This window comes from Grampus griseus, assembly GCF_964374135.1.
Source record: "Grampus griseus genome assembly, chromosome: 19".
NCBI classification, from domain to species: domain Eukaryota; kingdom Metazoa; phylum Chordata; class Mammalia; order Artiodactyla; family Delphinidae; genus Grampus; species Grampus griseus.
The window spans coordinates 25,615,228-25,635,143 of NC_139013.1; the positions used below are offsets into that span (position 1 = coordinate 25,615,228).

General features: G+C 41.3%; 1 protein-coding gene across 4 annotated transcripts in view; it reads left to right on the forward strand.

The window, feature by feature from the left end:
• The first annotated feature begins 6,370 nt into the window (after window positions 1-6,370).
• The window catches only part of CYLD (CYLD lysine 63 deubiquitinase), a 62,313-nt gene continuing 48,767 nt past the window's right edge, over window positions 6,371-19,916 (forward strand). For 2 of the 4 annotated variants that reach the window (XM_082676516.1, XM_082676519.1), the window contains exons 1-5: window positions 6,384-6,515; window positions 7,055-7,135; window positions 12,770-13,421; window positions 14,793-15,095; window positions 17,269-17,374. In XM_082676516.1, coding sequence (XP_082532642.1) covers window positions 12,918-13,421; window positions 14,793-15,095; window positions 17,269-17,374 — 913 coding nt within the window. In that variant the 5' untranslated portion in view covers window positions 6,384-6,515; window positions 7,055-7,135; window positions 12,770-12,917. Of the gene's footprint in view, window positions 6,516-7,054; window positions 7,136-12,769; window positions 13,422-14,792; window positions 15,096-17,268; window positions 17,375-19,916 lie in introns of all 4 variants that reach the window. The other 2 variants (XM_082676517.1, XM_082676518.1) reach the window with 2 other exon arrangements.

Genomic DNA, 19,916 nt, shown 5'->3' on the forward strand with positions numbered 1-19,916 from the left:
AATTAATTTGTGTCGTTTCAAGGCACCAAGTTTGTGGTAATTTGTTACGGCATCCACAGGAAACGAATACAGTGTGTTTGAGGCAAGCTAAGGGGAGAGTCCACCACATGGGTCTGCAGAGGTAGGTAGGGCCAGTTCATGAAGGGCCTAGTTGGCCATGGGAAAGAATCATGGCAGGGCATTGGAGAGTTCTAAGCGGTGCAATGCAACCCATTTAAAGATCTCTCTTGTTCTGGGGTGGAGAAGCGACTGGAATGCACAAAGGTAAGGGTGAGGAGAAGAGGAAGTAGAGAGACCATCTAGGAGCCATTGCAGGGGAGAGGCAGCTGGGCAGCATCAGGGGGTATCAGTGGAGGTGGAGAGAAAAGGATGGATTCCAGAGATATTCTAGAGGTCAATTCCCAAAGGTTTACAAATGGAATGGATGAAAGTGGTGAGGGAAAGTGAAGACTCAAGGATATCTGCTAGATTTTTGACTTGAGTAACTGGGGAGGAAACAAGTTTGGAAGCAGGAGAGACTGCTGTTTTGGAGTTTCAAGTTTGAGGTATCTAAGTAGAAATGTCAAATGGAGACGCCACGTTCTGGCGTGGGTCTGGAGCCCATGGGAGAGGTCACCACCAGATATAACACCATGGGCATCCTCAGCATCAAAAGGGGAATGGGGTCTTTGGGCCTGGATGATATAACCCAGGGAGAGATTATGGAGAACAAAGAGCTCAAGAGGGCCCAGGTGGGACTACTCTGGTGGCGCAGTGGTTAAAAAGCCGCCTGCCAAAGCAGGGGACACGGGTTCGAACCCTGGTCCGGGAGGATCTCACGTGCTGTGGAGCAGCTAAGCCCGTGGGCCACAACTACTGAGCCTGCGCTGTAGAGCCTGCAAGCCACAACTACTGAACCCGCGTGCCACAGCTACTGAAGCCCGCACGCCTAGAGTCCGTATTCTGCAACAAAGAGAAGCCACCACACTGAGAAGCCTGTGCACTGCAACGAAGAGTAGCCCTTGCTTGCAACAACTAGAGAAAGCCCACGCGCAGCAATGAAGACCCAACACAGCCAAAAATAAATAAATAAATTTATTTAAAAAAAAATATAAGAGGGCCCAGGTAAGGGTGGAGCTGAGATCTTGACATGTGATTACCGTCAGAGCTCAGAGTGGATGTTTCCTACCTTGCGAAAGGCCAGTAGGTCCAACAAAGGCGTTCTAGGTATCTGCAGGTAACTTGCGAATTAGGACTCTTAAAATTCTCCAACAGGGAGGTTACCTGAAAGATGTGTGCTGGTGGCCAGTGGCTTATCTGGGAGCAGGCAGATTCCAGATCTGTAGCTCAGAATATTTAATTCTTCCACACAGAAAAAAAAGGTATCAGGGCAGAAGAATTTTTAAAGAGCTTGAGACTTTAATTAGATTCACCATCATCTTAGAAGAAAAAAAAATGTCAATCTGAGTGTTTTTTTTCCCAAAACCTAGAGTGCCAAACCCAGATGCTGAAATGAATACACCCCACGGAGATGTGGGAGGCGGAATCCCATTCCAAGCGGGCTGCGTTGAGACTACATGCAGCATCATTTCATTATTGCACCAACACCTTCACGCCTCCTTTCCCGCTCGGGAGATTGGTGCAGCACACAGCGCTCAGGGCACACTCCCTGGCAAGGCCTTACGGGAGGGGACACAGGGCCTCGGGCCCTGGGTGGCAGGTTCCGGTGGCCAGCAAGGTCATGAACAACATCGAGGACCGGCCTGGGCAGTTGCCCTTGGAGAACTACATAGGGGGAGACTGCAGCTGTGCAGACTGGCAATCCAAGCTCTTTGGATTCCCCAAGATTTCTTTTTTTTTTTTTCCTCTAAATGTAATCCCACCTATCATCACTTCCAGAAAAAGCCACAAATCCAATCCCCTAAGTGCTACCCCTGCCCCGTCAATCACCTGAAAATCCTTCCTCACAGGAAGGGCTGCATCTCTTCTTTATCTGGACCTTCTTTCTTGACATCTCCAGCTCCACATTCCCCTCCTCCCACCTGCTCTCTCCCACCCCCCAAGAAACAAGGGGCTCCTTCGGGGCCCACCCTTGCCCGATTACTGACTGGCCTCTCTGCTTTTGCCCTTGTCCCTCTGAGTGAGCCCATTAAAACATAAGTCAGATGAGCCAGGGCTCTGATTTAAACGCCTCAGGACTTCCCATCCGGTGCCGGGTAAAAGGCAAGGTCTGCGGCTGGCCTGGACCACCCCTGTGTTTTCTCTGGCCTCACCCTTGTCACTCACACCCCCATTCTCTGAACTCCAGCCACACTGGTTTCTTGGCTCTTCCTTGGCAACGCCAAGCACACCACTGCTTCCAGACCCTCGCACTTGCCTGTCTCCTCCCACTGGGACACTCTTCCCTAGACGCGGCATGGCTGGCTTCCTAGTTTCCTTCGGGTCTTTGTTCGCATGCTACCACATCAAGGGAGCCGTTCCCTGAACAATCTACCTAAAACAGCAGTCCCCAACCACCTCTTCGCCCCTGCCCTGCTTAGTCCTCTCTTCTCAGCATGACCACCTGATGCACCCTTGTTTCTTCCTTCCTCTAGAATGTCAACTCCATGAGAACATGGGCTATGCTCACTGCAGCATCCTCAGAATCTAGAACAGTGCCTGGCACATAGTAGGTGCCCAAATATCTGTTGAATGAAGGGAGAATCCACCTACTTAAAAGGGGCAGAAATAGAAGTTTCTGCCCCTGGGGTAGATTCTGATAATGAGTCACTTTTTCCCGACACTGTTAGTGATTCCTTCCTTAGGAAGGAAGGCTTCCTGGGACATGGGATCATTCGTAACGTATCTACTGCTCAAAATGAGATTCTAGATGTAGCACAAAGATCCCAATGGAGAGCACAAAACCCTTTTTCTCTCTCTGTGTGTTTTCTAAATCACACAGAAATCATTTGTCATTGATAACAGCAAATAGCTCAAACAGGAGAACATGGATTTATAGTTCAGTTGGATTAGTTTAAAGATGATTAAAATAATCTCTTTTATCTGATTAAAAAGAGCTTTTAGGTGACCGGAGTACAAGCCCTCAGACAGAATGTTCAGTTGTGTTTAGCGTTTGCCTCGCTAAGAGAGAAGCACATCCCCGAGATGGAGGGCTCTCGACTCAGCCATTGACTGAAATGCCACACCGGTCTATCATGGAGAGAGCAGTGGTATGGTGTCCTTGTCTGTGGGGACGCCTGGTCCATTCAGCCTCGTGGTTTAGAGTTCATGAATGCACACGCTCCTAGGACTGGATCCACGGGAGGCTGGATGAAAAACTGGCAGTTGCCACTTACTGAGATGGGGGAGTGGAAGTGTGAAACATCAGGATACTTGGGTTGTGCAGCAGGATATAAAATTCACACTGAATTTGGCAAGGCTGGAAGTAGGGGTAGCCTGTGGCAGCGATTTGGGAAGCATGGGGCGGCATGTCATGAATAAACATGACCAGTGCTGCTGTGAAGGTTTTGCTGAGACCTGACTGGGTGTTACTCCAAGTCATAGGCCTCTACCAGGCAACCAGGAGGGTCCCAGCTCCTGGGGGAGAGAGCTCCATTCAGTTCACTGGCTTTTTGTTGGGGTCCTGCTATGTGCCATAAGAGAAGTATGCAAGGTAGTGCAGAATTACAGTTACTACCCTGCTTAACACCCTTCAGAGGGCTCCGACTGCTCTTGGGATATAGACCACCCCTTGGTCCTTGCTCATCAGGCCCTAGACAGGCCCTTCTGCGCCCACACTTTCTGTGCTCTGCCCCTTCCAGTTCCTCCAATATGTCATGTAACATGTTCCCTTTGCCTGGGGTGCTCCCCTCACCCCGGCTGCCAGTCAACTTTCCTACCTCATCTTAAAGATGACTTCCTCAAATAGGCCTTCCCTGGGTACCCAGCCACCTTTGATGTGTGCTCAGAGCAGTTCTCCTTCTGGGGCTCCCTCTAACCGCCCCAGTTAAGTGATGGTGTAATTATTCGTTTAAGGTCTGCCTTCCTTGCCAAAGGACGAGGGTGGCATCTCTCTCATACGCTGCCGTGTTTCCTGCTGCTCGCACAGTAACAGAACCACCGGTCGTGTGAAGCCAGGGCCAGGCTGAGTGGAAGAGGCTGTGGGGTGGTGGGTAGACAGAGGGGATCAGTGGGGCCTGGAGCCGTCAGCAAAGACCCCGGGAAGTGGGTGGGCTCTGGCTGAGCCTTAAACGAAGGAGGATTTGGAAGGCAGAGAGGATGGAGAATCCATTTAAACAGAGGTAGAAAGAGCCCTGGCTTGCAATTAGGAGAATCAGGGCCCCAGGGCCCCTGGGTGACTGTTGACAAGCTGTTTTCCCGCTCTGGACCTTAATCTCCCATCTGTAAAATGAAAGGCTAGCTTACTAAGGACTGTAAGTAATAGCACCATGACACCGTTTCCCATTTCATCCCCTGGCAGGCATCTCTCTTCCCTGTGAGCCTGAATACAGCGTGAGGATTGTTTTCAACACAATGTTCTAGGCGGTCATTACCAATTGATAGGAGACGGTAATTGAGATAAGCCCTGTTTATCCCGTCTGGCTTGGAAGAATATCTGTTGGATGAATTTGGGCCCTGACACTGATTCAGGGAACCTGTGACAGGAGGGCTGACCACCGCTGGTAGGGAAGAAAGCCCTCCTGAAGCCTAGGGCTCAGCAGCACCAAAGGACACGAGGATGTTCTATGCCAGGGGTGGCAAATTCAAATGCCTTCAGGAGCCAGCAGATAATGTAAATGAGAGAAGTGTTCCAGCAGGATAAAATAGGGAATGGTGAGGAATGTGGCAAACTGGAGAAAGGGAGTGGGCTTGCCCTGTCTAAAAGGATTCAAAATCTTTCTTCCTCATCCCACTTCTTCCTCCTCACTGTATGGGTCAAGCAAAAACAGTCCTCAGGCTGAATTTTTCTTCCCGACAGCCAGACTGTGACTTCGGAGTCCTATTGACTTTTTTTGGAGAACCTAGATCTAGAAGGGAACAGTGTTGCCTAAGGCCACACTTAGAGTTAGGCCTGTTGAGTCTCATTTTATTGCTTTCTCCTGCATTGTGATCATGAAGATGGCTAAGGATGGACTAAAGAGGGACAAGAATGGATTGAGGTTTTCAAAAGATGTCCATTTCATTCTGGGCTCTTATGGCAAAGGAGATGGGTGGCCTGTTTACCAGTAATGTTAATAATAACTCCTGTGACTTATTTTATGGACTCACTGGTTTAAATTCTCCAGATTTTCAGAAATGTCACTTTCCACTGAGGAAAACTTTCCCTCTCATGGTTAAACACACACACACACACACACACACACACACACACACACACACCCCCCACATCTTCCTTCCTCAGTATTAATCACCTTCTCCTATAATTGGTAGTTAAAATGTCAAAGGAGAAGGAATTAATTAACAGGAGTATCCGGTGCAGCAAGGCATGCTGCAAGGCTCTGGGACTGATTATAAAAAGCACTTCCTTAAATATTGTGAGCACTTTTGGGAATCAGAAATCTCCCTTCTAATTGAAAAATCCTTAACTACACCCCAAGTCCTGGCTGGTGGCCAGGGGTGCAGATCTGTGGGAGGCCTTGTGTGGAAATCCCTTCTCCATCACCCTAGGGAGACGTCCCTCCAAACTCGGATAGGTGGCAACGGAGGTTCAGAAACAGCAGGGGTCCCACACAGAATCTGAGGAAGAGGAAAAGACAACATTACTGAGCTCTTAATGTGTGTCAGGACTTTACATACGATTTTTCACAACAATCCTGTAACACAGGCGATCCGATTATCTCCATTTTACAGATGGGGAAATTGAGGCTCAGAGCAGTTGAGTTCCGCGTGTCACGCGGCTACTAATTGAAAGCGCAAAGGATTCAAACTTAGGTCTTATTCCAAAGCTTTGCTTTTTCGTGGAATCCTAAAATCCTATTCCTAGCTTGCGTCTGGGCTCCTCCCCACCCCAGCTCCGAACTCTCAGTCTGCAGGAGTTTTGACAGCTAAGCCAAAAGCCAAGACCCGGGTGGAGCCGGGAGAAGCACAGCGCCCCGCCCCGGCTCTGTTGTTAGCCAATGGGGCCGTGGCACCCGCAATATTTCGTCCAATCAGCCAGAGCCCCCCGCCCCCCGTATCTCCCGTTCTCCTCCCCTCCCCTTCGCTTTCCCTTTGGCTCGACCGAGCTTGACGGAGCGGAAAGTCCCTTCAGTCCGCTCCGGGCCGGCAGCCATTGGAGGAAGGTCTGTCACAGGACGGCCCAATCAGAGCGTGCTTAGGAACGCAGCTCGGGCTGCGATTGGTTAGCGTCGGGATTGCCCCCGCCTACCCCTCTCCCTCCCTCTGTCCCTGGGCGGTTCGGAGGCGGGGCAGGTGGGGGCGGGCCCAGGTAGCAGGTTCGGCTGCACTGGGGATAGCGCGTTGGAGGTAAATACTAGGGCGGCGGGTGTGGGGCGCCGGGGCCGACCCTGTAGGCGGGCTAGCGAGACTGGGGAAGGGGCGACGCCCCGCCGCCCGAGGTGAGTGAATGAGCTGGCGGCCGAGAGGGCGAGCGACTGGCGGCCCGGTCCCTCGGGCGCCCCTCCCCGGCCTCTGGGCGCCTCAAGCTACCGCGGCGGCCGTCGGGCCTCGGCGCCGGCCCGTTACTTGCCCCGGCCCTTAGCCGGCCGGGCCCGCGGGGTGCTGAGCCCGCTGACGTCAGCCGGGACTTACCCACTCCCCGGGGCTTCCCCACCGACACCCCAGCCCCTCCGGCCTTCCTGAGAGGGCTCCCAAGTCGTGGGAGCGTGGTCACCACCGCCAGGACCCCGGGAGAAGAGAGGACTTGGGGGTGGGAGCAGCGCAGGAAACCGTCTGCTCCTTGGGCCCCCCATTTACAGATGGGGAAACTGAGGCATGGGCCGCTGGCTGGCTCCCGACAGCCCGGGTTGGCATCGAGAGCCCCGGGCTGTAATACTGTCACATCGGTGCCTTGGGTTTTGGAGTGTTTGTGGCTCCTGTCCAGGAAGAGCAGTCGGGGTTCTGGCCTCGTTAATGGCGTGTTGTGTTTTTCTTTCAGTTTCTCCCTTTCCAGGGTGAGGATGGTTTTACACAACAACCCGGAGTTCTTTAGTTGAAAGGTGCGCTGTGTTGAAGCAAGGTATTCATTTTTTTCTTTCTTTTTTTTTCTTTCTTGTCATATTAACGATCTCTGGGGAAATCGTGAAGTCTTGACGGAAGATGGTGTTCCTGAGTTTGGTTTTCAGCCGGCTCAACTGTCCAGTTATTCATTTACTTGGCATCTTTTCTATTCCACCCTATGGCATTTGCATGTTTTAGGATGGTTGTCACCTTCCAGCCACCAAGCTTTTCAGTCCCCGTCATGCCTGCCCCCTTCCTCTCCTCAGGTTCCCTGGAAAGTTGTATGCTTAGCTTAGCTTAGCTAAGGAGCATTCCCTGCTTGGCTTTTGATTTCGGGCTAATAGGGATCTTAATAAGATTGTTCCTTTTGCAGTCATTGGCTCCAGGAGAAAAATCCAGGCCTTGAGAGAGGGTGTTCATTCAAGCGTTGGTTTTCTGCGCACCCCCTCACGCCCCAAGTAGACTGAATGGTCTAAGAATTTAGCTTGCTAATTCCCTACTGAGTAGTGGGTGGATTTGAACTAGCACAATATTAGGTGAAAATGATTTGCCGGAAATTCTTGTTGAAGTTCATGTACTGTGAATGTTGATAACACCTAGAACATTCTCTAATGTTCTGCTACAAAATTTTACAGTACTCTTTCGAAGAAGCCTTCCTTTGGAGGGTAACTTTAGTGAGGAGCTGATAAGACCAGGGCACTTGTTATATAAAACAACAGACATGCAGCAGGAATGAAATTTTCTTGTGATCTGGCATGCCTAAACTGTGAGTTTGTTCAAGGAAGTCTTTAACACAGAAGAAAGGAGTAAATTATCCTATTCATCAAACTTTTAGTATTTTGTTCCTGATTTTCCAACTGTGATCTTAAATTTGTCAAGGTATTTTCATTGGTTGCGCAGAATTTATAGGCATCAGACATGGTGTGAGAATCTAGGAACCCAGTTTCAAATGAACCTCAAAACAACTTTTCGTAATTGTGAAATATTCCTTATTTGTTTCCTCTTATGTGTGTAACAATGAAGTGATATAAAGACTGACCATTCCTTCACTGAGCCAGAGAATTAGAATTAGCATTTATTTAGGGAATTAGGTAAAAACCTAATTACTCTCAACTCCTGAGTCTTTTCTCTTTTTCTTCTTTTAACCTAAAAGAAGCTTTTAATCACTTAAACGATTAGGATGAGGAAATGGAAGTTTGGCTTTCACTGTTATCACCTGAGTTAACCAAGTCATTCATTCATTTCTTATGTACTGATTGTCTAACATACTGTCAGGCTCCTGTTTGGGCAGTGGAAATATAAAGATGAAGGACTTAGAGAGTTCACAGTTTGGAAGTGCAGTGGCCCCGTGTAACTCCAGTGAGACAGGAGTGTTTCAGGTTCTTCGGAGGACGTGAATATGCGGATGTGGGAGCCAGACTTTCTTCCAGACCTCATAAAACCCACTTGTTTAGGTACTGAATAAGTGTGTACTTGGGTCACAGATTAATCTATGAGGAAAACGGACTCTTTTCTGGTCTGGTCTCTTTTCTGGAATCTCTGCTGTTTGGGAATGTACAACCTTGTTCTTTTAATGGGAAATATTCTTTCTTAAAATGGTAATTATTCTAGCCATCTAGAAGCATTTGGAAAAAGTCCTGTGTATCTTCTTTTTTTTGGGTATGCACACTGGCCTCCCTACCTGTTTGTCATTTATAATTATGGGCAATTTTTTAGTGTTGTAATGTTTATTCTGGTATACATAGACCCCTGTGGTTTTTAGAACAAGTCACGATATCTCAGGAGATGCAAAATGTTACTGAATTGCATCTGTTTTTGTTTTCTTCGGTGAAGTTCTTTGAACAATAACCTGATAACTTGAGAATCAAAATGACATTGTTTCTTCTAGATAAGTTAACCATTGTCACTTTCATGTAGCTAATGCTGTTCATCTGTACTATATATTATCTTTTAGAACTAATTTGGACCTTTAATATTTTCATATGAAACGTATTTCTCAATCATCTTCTTTTCATTGCATTTGATAAGAAACTGATATTTGTGCCTTCCCACCCTCACTTGGTTTAATGACTTTATTGTAATACAATTAAATTCTCCTTTACTCAGAATCCAGACCATCAACAAGCTTAGATAACCAGATATATTTTCAAATCTATCTGACCCTGAATCTCATCTGAAGTCTTGTCAAAAGAAAGTCCTGTTCAGTATGGTTTTAGCGTTAAAAATATTATTGTATTCCAACTCTTTGATAATCTTCATTCGGTACTTATAGTATTTATCAGGATATTCATAATTACTCAGTTTTTCGGCCTGAAATAAGTATGATGGTATTTTAGATGAATCGTTTGTGATACATTTACACTCAAAGTGAAGTACAGTATATTGTTAGAGGCAATTTTTAAACAATTAGACCTGGAAGGTAATAAAAGAACACAAATGATGGCAGCCATCAACCTTAAATCTTCTGTATTTTTCAGTGTCTAACACTGTGCTGAGTCCGTAAAAATACTAAACTAACAAACCTTGATGGATAAAGAACTCACTGACAATGTGATTTAAATCTTTCCCATGTGGTCTTGAGTCAGTTTTTACTGCTTGGGGTTCTTTAAGACTTAAGTTTAGTGTTGTGCATATCCCAGTGAAAGAAGAATGTGGGCATCATATTCATTTCTACAGGGAAGAAAGTCTGTATTAGCATATTCTGCTGTAATGCCAGTAAGTTGAGATATTAATGTTCATTAAATTTGTCTTATATACCTCTAATAGAGCCATAAAGTTCCCTGTTCAACTTTCTCTATCAGTTGCAATGAGGAGAATCAATGTTTAATATGATAATTCCAAACCTATTCTTCCTTCATGTATTCTTTTTCAAAGAGGAAAAACCACATCCTTTTTACTTTTTGGATAATGCTTTTAAAATATTTTATAACTTTTGCTTTGGCTGTTCTAGTTGTCTAACATGACCCATCCTGTTAATGAGTTAAGCTCACTCTGACTTGTGCTAATGCAAGTCAGAAAAAAGTTACTACTACTTGTGTAGTTAACTTTAAAATACAGTTCTTATTAACTGTTATTAAATTGCCCTCAACCTTTTTATAAACCAAAGGTAGTTATATTTTACTGTGGACTGTCTCTTAAATGATTTGCAAAAAACCAATCTTGTAATCAAATTCATTTAAAATAGGGTGTCCTAATGCCTTCCATACAGTGATTTAGTTTTGTCTTGGTAATATTACATTAGCACCGGTGGTTTTTATTTTAAATCATGACATGGATTGTTAAGCTAGAGCATCAGCAGAGCAGAAGTTGTTGGCATATACTAATTATTAAGATTCAAGGAATTTCTTAATTTTAATATTTGAAGATATAATTTGTAGGAACTTAAAAGATTTCTTTTCAAAATAGAATTGCCATACTTTAAAAACAATTTTTGGCCAAAAATATTTAAATATATTCTAAAGAGAACAAAACAACTTCACTTTTTTAGGAGTTGCTTTTTGACCGTCTCATCCTTCCGGGAGCAACCGAGATAATGTCTATGCAATAAAGCCTATGCACTTTACTCCTAAAAGACCCGTTCAGAATTTATGCATTCCTCTTTTTGTTATTGTTTTGTTTGTTTTTTTTAAAACACACAACCATATTTCATCACCTGGCTTCCCAGAACTCATTAGAAGCAATAAGTTGGAAAGCAGCAAGGCTGTAAAATAAGTCAAATGCATGTTGCAGGAAACCACAGAAAATGGCTGATGGCAGGGGAAAACCATAGACTGTAAATCTACAGAAGGCAGACGAAGAACTCAGAAAGCATGATGTAAAGCCTCATTACAAAGTAACGAGCACGCTTGCATAGTGAGGGTCACACATAATAATTTCTATTCATGTTGATACTTCAGTGATCAAGATAAAAATGAGGCTATTTCCTTGTTGAAAAGTGCTGACATTTAAAAAGAATTTTAGTCAGCAATAACAAATACTTCATTTGAGGACTTTTAAGGAATAGAGCCAAATTACGGTTTGGGTCGCCTTCCTAAGGGGTTTTGTTTATGTGGGGTTTCCACAGGTGTCTTATATAAGTAGCAAACATAAATTGATCCTATTCCTGCTGAAGAGACAGTGCCCTCAAGTGGAATTAAGACAAACACATTATAAAAAAAAGAAAAGAAAAAAAAAGAGAGAGAACCACTTTATGCTGCTTGCCCTCACTAAATATTGTGCATATATTTGTTGTGCATATATTTCGATAATGTTGGCTTGAGGAGGTGCCAAGCCCTTTACCCTGTCTTGGGTGATCTTCATGTCTCATTCTGGCTTGTAGAGGGACAGACTTTTAAAACTTTACCATTATAGAGAACCTCACTATCTACCAGTGCGTTCTAAAAGAAATGTTATTCCGTGTGTAGATTTGCCAGATTACACATTTAATCATTAAGTTAAATGGTTAAACTTAAAATTTGGCTCTTAAGTTTTAGGAGTATTTATTTTTTAATTCCAAGAATAAAATAGATAAATATGATAGTGCTATCATCTGCTGCTATTACCCAGAATAATGGAAATGGATATGGCTACCTCAGAGAAGGATGGAATAAATACCGTATTCGGAAACCAAATAGCCACATGCGTGTGACAGAGAATACCTAAGAACTATTGTTTTCAGTAAGATAATTAATTAACATAATGAATTAAAGTCTTTACTTGAATTGATGAAATTGTGTAGTTTTAAACCCATGATTCAAGTAGGGTTGCGAAGTCTATTTTAATTGCAAAAGATTAGTATTCTTGTAAAAATCTTTAATGAAAAATTGAAACAAAAAGAAATAATCTTTCATGTATTCCTTTCTAGTATACATAGTTAAACTTGTGGTATAAAAACATTTTATATTTGATGCTGTACTGCAGTTATATTTCTTCCTTATGTAGTCCAAGTTTTGATGGCTACAAAATTGATTTTTAAGATATATTTAATATTAAGCAGATTTATAATATCTGATATTTATGATTGAGAGAAATTAAATGATAGCTATGATTAATACTATTAACATTTGCCTAAGGACAAAATGTACAAGATTAAGGAAATGAAACTGAGTTAGATAAAATGTTCCATTATCAAACTGTGGTACACAGATAAATGAATTGTGGTTGAAGTTTCAGAATGTGATTTTATGGTATTTTTATTGATAAAAATGTTCAATATAATAATTGTGATGGGTAACTTTTTACCTAAACTACCTGTACAGATATATATATATAAATAGCCTTTTTGATTTGTGTGTGTTGCCCAAATATAGCAGCTTATCCATTTAAGTTAGGCAGGATCTATTAAAACTTCTACTTGTGAAAGTTTGAAAATGTCAGAATATGTATATAAGGTTATCTTTTACTAGAATTTGAATTCATAAATTTCAATGCCTTGGAAACAAACATTATTGTATTGTCTTTGGAGATAATTTACAATTGAATCTCCTTGATTAAATACGCGAGATTACTGTAGAAACAAGTAATATAGTATATCTTTTAACCTTTTAAGATATTTTTGGAAGTATGTCATTAGTGTGTGCTTTTACTAGTCCAATGAAGAATTTTAAAAGTCTTTGACCGTAATTTTAGCTCACGGTAGAGTGAAATGTAAAGTTTCTTTTTGCTTGTCCTCCAGGCGTTTTGATTTGCTGTCTTTTTACAGCATGGACACCAGATTGCTAAAAACATGCTTTGGGACTGCCAGTGAATTTACCTTTTGCGGTTTTACTACACACTTAGTAGTTCCTTTTTTTTTGAGTTAATGTTTTGGAGTTAATATCACAATGAGTTCGGGCTTATGGAGCCAAGAAAAAGTTACTTCACCTTACTGGGAAGAGCGGATTTTTTATTTGCTTCTTCAAGAATGCAGTGTTACAGACAAACAAACACAAAAACTCCTTAAAGTACCAAAGGGGAGTATAGGACAGTATATCCAAGACCGTTCTGTGGGGCATTCAAGGATTCCTTCTACAAAAGGCAAGAAAAATCAGATTGGATTAAAAATTTTAGAGCAACCACATGCAGTTCTGTTTGTTGATGAAAAGGATGTTGTAGAAATAAATGAAAAATTCACAGAGTTACTTTTGGCAATTACCAATTGTGAAGAGAGGTTCAGCCTGTTTAAAAACAGAAACAGACTAAGTAAAGGCCTCCAAATAGATGTGGGCTGCCCTGTGAAAGTCCAGCTGAGATCTGGGGAAGAAAAATTTCCTGGAGTTGTGCGCTTCAGAGGACCTTTATTAGCAGAGAGGACAGTATCGGGAATATTCTTTGGAGTAGAATTACTGGTAAGTTTGATAAGCCATTTTAGTGGGCTGTGTGTATTTGTGTCTGTGTCTGTGTGTGCACACGTGTTTTTTCCCCTTTTAAATACAAAATAAGTTTTCCCAGAAATCTTCTGTAATTTTTAATATTCATAATCCTTAGGATTTACTTTCTAATGGTAAATTGAGATGATGCAAAGATGCTGCATTGAAAACTTTTAAAAACTACCTACTATAGTAGGAAATGCAAGTAGATGATGTAATTATTGAAGACTTTCATATCTTAGAAATTTTAACATTGAATGTTAAAAATGAATTCTATCAATTGTAAATGAATTCATTACTTAAAATTGTTAATTATCCTGTGATATTATCATCTGTAGGTTTCTCACTTTTTCTTAAAGTGTACTATTAAGTTGTGAATTTTGGTTATATAAGTTAACAGCAGTTTCAACTTGCTTATAGTTGTCCCTGATAATGTACGTGAAAATCATCTTGGAATTTGTTTCTACTGAAAAGAGAACCAAGAACTCTGTGATAATGTTTCCAAAATTAATATTAATTCTCAAGAACTTAAATGTCAGTTATATTTTGACATTCTTGCAAGTAGAATTTCATGCCTTGTTTGCTTTTGTTTTTGTTTTTGCGGTACGCGGGCCTCTCACTGCCGCGGCCTCTCCCGCCGCGGAGCACAGGCTCCGGACGGGCAGGCTCGGCGGCCATGGCTCACAGGCCCAGCCGCTCCGCGGCATGCGGGATCCTCCCGGACCGGGGCACGAACCCGTGTCCCCTGCATCGGCAGGCGGACTCTCAACCACTGCGCCACCAGGGAAGCCCTTGTTTGCTTTTTGGTTTAATTTTTTAAAGCAGCAGTTGTAAAACAATTGGAAATTTGCATCCTAACTGTGCCATTTGCTAGCTGGGTTACTAGGTTATTTAAGCAAGCCACTTCTCTAAATCTGCTTCCTCATCTGTAAAATAGTAATATTATACACAACTTGCAGTGTTTTTGTGATATATTGATTCAGGATTTAGCACAGTGGCTGGCACACAGTAAGCGCTCAATAAATGGAGCTAGCATTACTGTCATATTAAAGTAAAGTTTTCTTTTTATGACAAAATTTTTGTTAAAATCACAATGTAGAATCTAGCCCACGCTCTCTCACAGTAATGATTTGAAATTATCAAGTAATTTTATTTCAGCATCGGATACAGTTTCTTCCTTATTTTTTAAACACCCTAAATTCAATATCAGCTTCTAATAATTATATTTCTTATATGTGTCATTTAGAATTTGTTCAGTGATTTCTCTGAAGTCCCCAGAGTGGATCTTTTCCCTTAGGGATCATCTTTCTCTATCAGTCAATCATTTTTTTCCTCTCATTTAAAAACTAGGAAGAAGGTCGTGGCCAAGGTTTCACTGATGGGATATATCAAGGGAAACAGCTTTTTCAGTGTGATGAAGATTGTGGAGTATTTGTTGCATTGGACAAGCTAGAACTCATAGAAGATGATGACACTGGATTGGAAAGTGATTATGCAGGTCCAGTGGACACAATGCAAGTTGAACTTCCCCCTCTGGAAATAAACTCCAGAGTTTCTTTGAAGCTTGGAGAAACTATAGAATCTGGAACAGTTATATTCTGTGATGTTTTGCCAGGCAAAGAAAGCTTAGGATATTTTGTAGGTGTGGACATGGTAAGAAACTTTTGAATTATGTTATCTTTATGAATATATCTATTAGCTTTACGACCAATTTAGGTACAAATTTAACACTTAGAATATCTAAAATGGACTAATTCGTAGTAATTTAAAGAACACTTTATAATTTGTCTTTGGTAGAGGAACATTGATAGGGGACAGGAGTCTAGCTGTAGATTTACACTTACTCGTTTTTCCAGTTTGAATAAACTGGAATAATGTTTTCAGTCTTTAAATTTGCTCTATAATAGCTGACCAATAAACAGAAAAAAACCCCACTGAAATATATTGCATGATGTCTTATTTTTCTTTATTTTGAAAAGGTTTTTTTTTTTCTGTAATCTGTTTCTCTTTTTGTAATACTTTGTTGAATTTAATTGGCTGATCTAATTTTAATGAGTAGTGTGTAAAAGTCATTCCTGGAAAATATCAATACCTGAATAGAGGAAAGGCACATTGCTTTAGAGGAAAAGACAATTAGAGTGTCTTCTTAGGATGTAATTCACTCAAAAGAGGTTTTTTTTTTTTACTGTGATAAAATATATGTGACATAATATTTACCAATTTAGCCACCTTAAAGTGACACTGAGTACATTCACATTTTTGTGCACCCATCACCCCTATTCATCTCCAGCCCAAACTGAAACTCTGTACCTATTAAACAATAACTCCCTGTTACTCACTCCTTTCAGCCAGTATTCTACTGGTAACCAGAATTCTTTCTGTCTCTGTGAATTTGCTTATTCTAGGTGCTTCATTAAGTGGAATCATACAATATTTGTCCTTTTGTTTGTGTCACTTATTTTTAATGTTACCTTACAATCATATTTGTTAATTATGGTTACATCCCAATATGGCAAATTGGACGATACCTGTGAGATTAAGAGAAGGAGAAGAAAAAGTCTTGAGAACATTTTTCTCATAGATTGAAAATACGGACAGGAATTTGTTAGGTATAATGAAAGAAATTCGTACGGAATTATTAAGTACTAGAAAGAGTTGGGAGAGGATGTGAGTAATAGACTTGTACTCACGGTGTTTTTCGTGATTATTTTTATCAATTCAGGTACACTTTTTAGTAGGATATGAATGTTCTAGCGTAAGTTTCTCTTACGCTGTGCTTGGAAATTCTGGGAAATTCTATTTGATATCCATTAGTTAGACAAACGTTACTATGTTGTTTAGGCAAACACTTACTGAACATTTACCATGTGAGAAGTTAGAGCCAGTGTAAAACATGTGGGTCCCTCGGGATAGCTAGAAATAAAGCACATCTTTAAACCATTATTCTTTAAATATTCAGAACTTGTTTAGAGAAGAGGTTGTGGGCTGAGTGGAGGGAAGGTTGGAGAAAGAGGGCCACTGGTCATTGGGGTTAGTTTCCTCTTGCTTTAGGTCATTTGGGCCTTAAACTTGGCAAAAGCCATTTAGGCCTGTCGCTCCTTAGATGGCAGTCTAGGGAGCATCTTGTTTACTTGGGGCAGGCTGCCTAGTGATTGCACCGCCAGCTTCTCCCCCTGCCTCTGTCTGTCTTCCAGTTGGCTTGTGCAAGCATTCATTCCAAACCCCTCTAGTGCACTCCTTGAAAGGAAAGTTCTGGCAAATGCAATAGTGTTCATCTCCTATTTCTGATGACATTTCGCATGCTGTCCATATTGGTGCTCAGGGCAGTTGTCTGACTGGGCCATCTCTTAATCTAGCTCCATGAACAGCACTTGTACAGTGCTGTTCATGGAGTACATTTTTATAATTAATATAAAAATCTCCATTTTGGAGGGAATTCTTGCATACCCATAAAATGACAAAAGAACAGTTAAAAAAATAGACTTTCTGTCTACAGAAAGGCACACAGGAATTCAAATGGAATATTTAAGTGCTCAGGGAATGTGAAGTGACTAGAGCAAGCTAGGGTTAATTAGGGGCAGATTTCTGGCTGAAACAGTGTATGATTAATACATCTACCTATGTAGATGGATTGTTGTTATATAGATAACTATTGTCCAGTGAAATATGACAAATGCTTTTGATCCCTTGCTCATCCATGGGTTTACTATGGCTTGATTGTTCTTGATCTCATTTGTTGGAGGATCTTTTTATGGAAAATACAGACTTTCATATTTATGTTTTGTTGAGGAGGTTTTTAAAATTTATTCTATTATTTAATTTCTAGGATAATCCTATTGGCAACTGGGATGGAAGATTTGATGGAGTACAGCTTTGTAGTTTTGCAAGTGTTGAAAGTACAATTCTCTTGCATATCAATGATATCATCCCAGGTATGTTTTCTTTGTGTTTTAAATATTATGAAGGCAGAGCTTCTAAGGCATATTTAGTTATGAGGATGTAAATATAAGCTTCAAGATGCATTTTTGGAACTTGACTTTTATATTATGGAATTGTTATTACATAGAATATCCTTCCTTACCCCCAAATAAAAACAATATTTAAAGATTTGCATTTCTAAAAGTATGTGAGTGTGGGGTAGCATTTATCCATTATTGTTCACTTTTTCATTATGTTCCCCTTCTAAGTGGGTGAAAAAAAAACCCTTTCTGATAATTGCAAGGGTCAGAAAATGTAATAAACTGCTACCTGTTTGAGTGAGAGCCTGGTTTAAACTAGAAGCCTTTAAGCAGAAGTTGGTCATTTAATATAATCTAATATACTGTGGAGAGGATTCTTGCTGGATGCCCTACGATATCCCTTCCAGTTTTGAGAATGGCATAATTGATCAGGCTTCATGACTCTGTAGTCAGAAACAGATCACTCAACTTTTACATCTTAAAAATAATCTTAAGCAACCTTTTATTTTACCCTAAACAAGTAGCACCTAATGGCTGCTGTCAACTAATTGATAAATTCCTATCGATAGCAGCATCAACATCACCTTCTCCCTGCTCCTAGTAGAATTCCAATTATCAGCTAGTCTGTTGGTAGTCATGGAACTAACAGAGGCAATCAGAGGTGGTGATTCTTATTGAGCATTGAAAGTCTGCATTCAGTAGCCACAAATTATGAATCTCTTAATTAGATTGGACATTAATTCTTAATCAGTTTCTACATTCTTGACAAACTTATAAGGTAGGTCTTAATTATCCCCATTTTGCTGATAAAGAACTGAGGATTAGATAGAGATAAGACTGACTAGGATCAAGTAACATCCTAGTTGATTCTGTTAGAGCCCAAATTCAAATCCAGACTTGTCTGATTATAAAGCTCTGACCTTTTCAGTACCTCCTCACCCCACATCCTGTGTGTGTACTTAGGATATGAAGCCCTGCATAGAAGAACATGATTCTCAGCCTCACATGTATACTTGGGAATATTGTTTCCATGGAGATGTATTTTGTCTTTAATTCTTTAAAAGCTGAATTTTACTATAGCAAGGATCACAACTGAACAAAATGTTTTTTTTTGCTTCCAGTGTTATTTCATTATTGTTGATTTTGACACATAACACTTTTGAGTTCCCCAAAACTCAAAAGGTCATTTCAGGTCCTCAGTTTCTTTTTTTGTAAAAATGAAGGGGCTAATACTAGGTGATCCTTGAGATTCCTTCTAGCCTGCCCTCTTTGTCCTTCCTGTTTCCCTGTTGGCTTGGCAAGTAATAAATGCTTGTTTTGCTGAGTTAGGGAATGCTTTCTACGTTAGCTTTTAGCCTTACAGCAAGAGTACATTAATTTAGTTGGAGGTATGGGATTCAAATGATAGCTTTATGTTGATTTTGCTTTGTAAACTCTGACATACTTGGTTTTCCTTGACTTCTTTAAAATCAGTTTTTAATTTCTTACACATTGGATTCTTAGCTGTTTCTTTGCTTCTCTTTGGAAACAAATGGTTTACATTCAGTGGAAAGTATACACGTGCTTTGTATTTTACCTAGTAATATTTAATTTACCTTTTCATGACTGCTTATGGAAAAACACAATTTGTGATCTTATAAATCAAAATACTTTTTAATGTTACAATAAATGCTTATTGTTTAAAAAGCAGTTTTGTAAAAGGTTGTTCCTTCATCAAATATTATTAAAGCCTTACTTAGGCTTCTTTTAGGTGTTGAGGATATAGTAGGAAGCAAACCAGGTAAAAGGTCTTCCCACATGGAGGTTTTATGCTAGTGAGTGAAGACAGACAATAAATAAGACATATGGTCAATTAGATGGTGATTGCATGGAGAATGACAAGGCAAGGTGGAAGGGGAGTGCTGGGTTGTGAGGGGTGGGATTTTTCTACTTTATATAGGGTAGTCCTAGTGAACCTCTCTAATGTGACATTTGAGCTCTTGACATGAAGGAGATTTGAGGACTTGGCCAGCTTGAGGAATAGCAAGGGGTTCATTGTGGCTTGAATGAGGGAGAGTGATAGGAGAGGTAGTGGAGCTGGACCAGGCAGGGCCAAGTGGGCTGGTGTATGGATTCTTGGCTTTACTCTGAGGGAGATGGGGAGCTCAGGTGGGTTTTGAGTGAAGGACAGCTTAACCCTAACTTACGTTTTAAAATGATCGCTTTGGCTGCGTGTTAGAAGGCAAAAACGGAAATCAGGAGGAGGACTGTTGCAATTATCCATATGAGAGATAGAGGATGGTGGCTTGGATTGAGGTGGTATATCGAGGTGGTATATAATATATTGTTTAGCCTGTTTTTAAACTTAGTATAAACAGAGTCACAGTGATTGTATTCTTTAATGCTTGCATCATTTACTTAAAGTGTATTTTGAGAGTCTTTCCTGTAGATGATGGTGTTAGTAGTCTGTTCACCCTCACTGCTTCATAGTATATTTCATTGTGTGAATACTTCATGATTTAATAACCCATTCTAA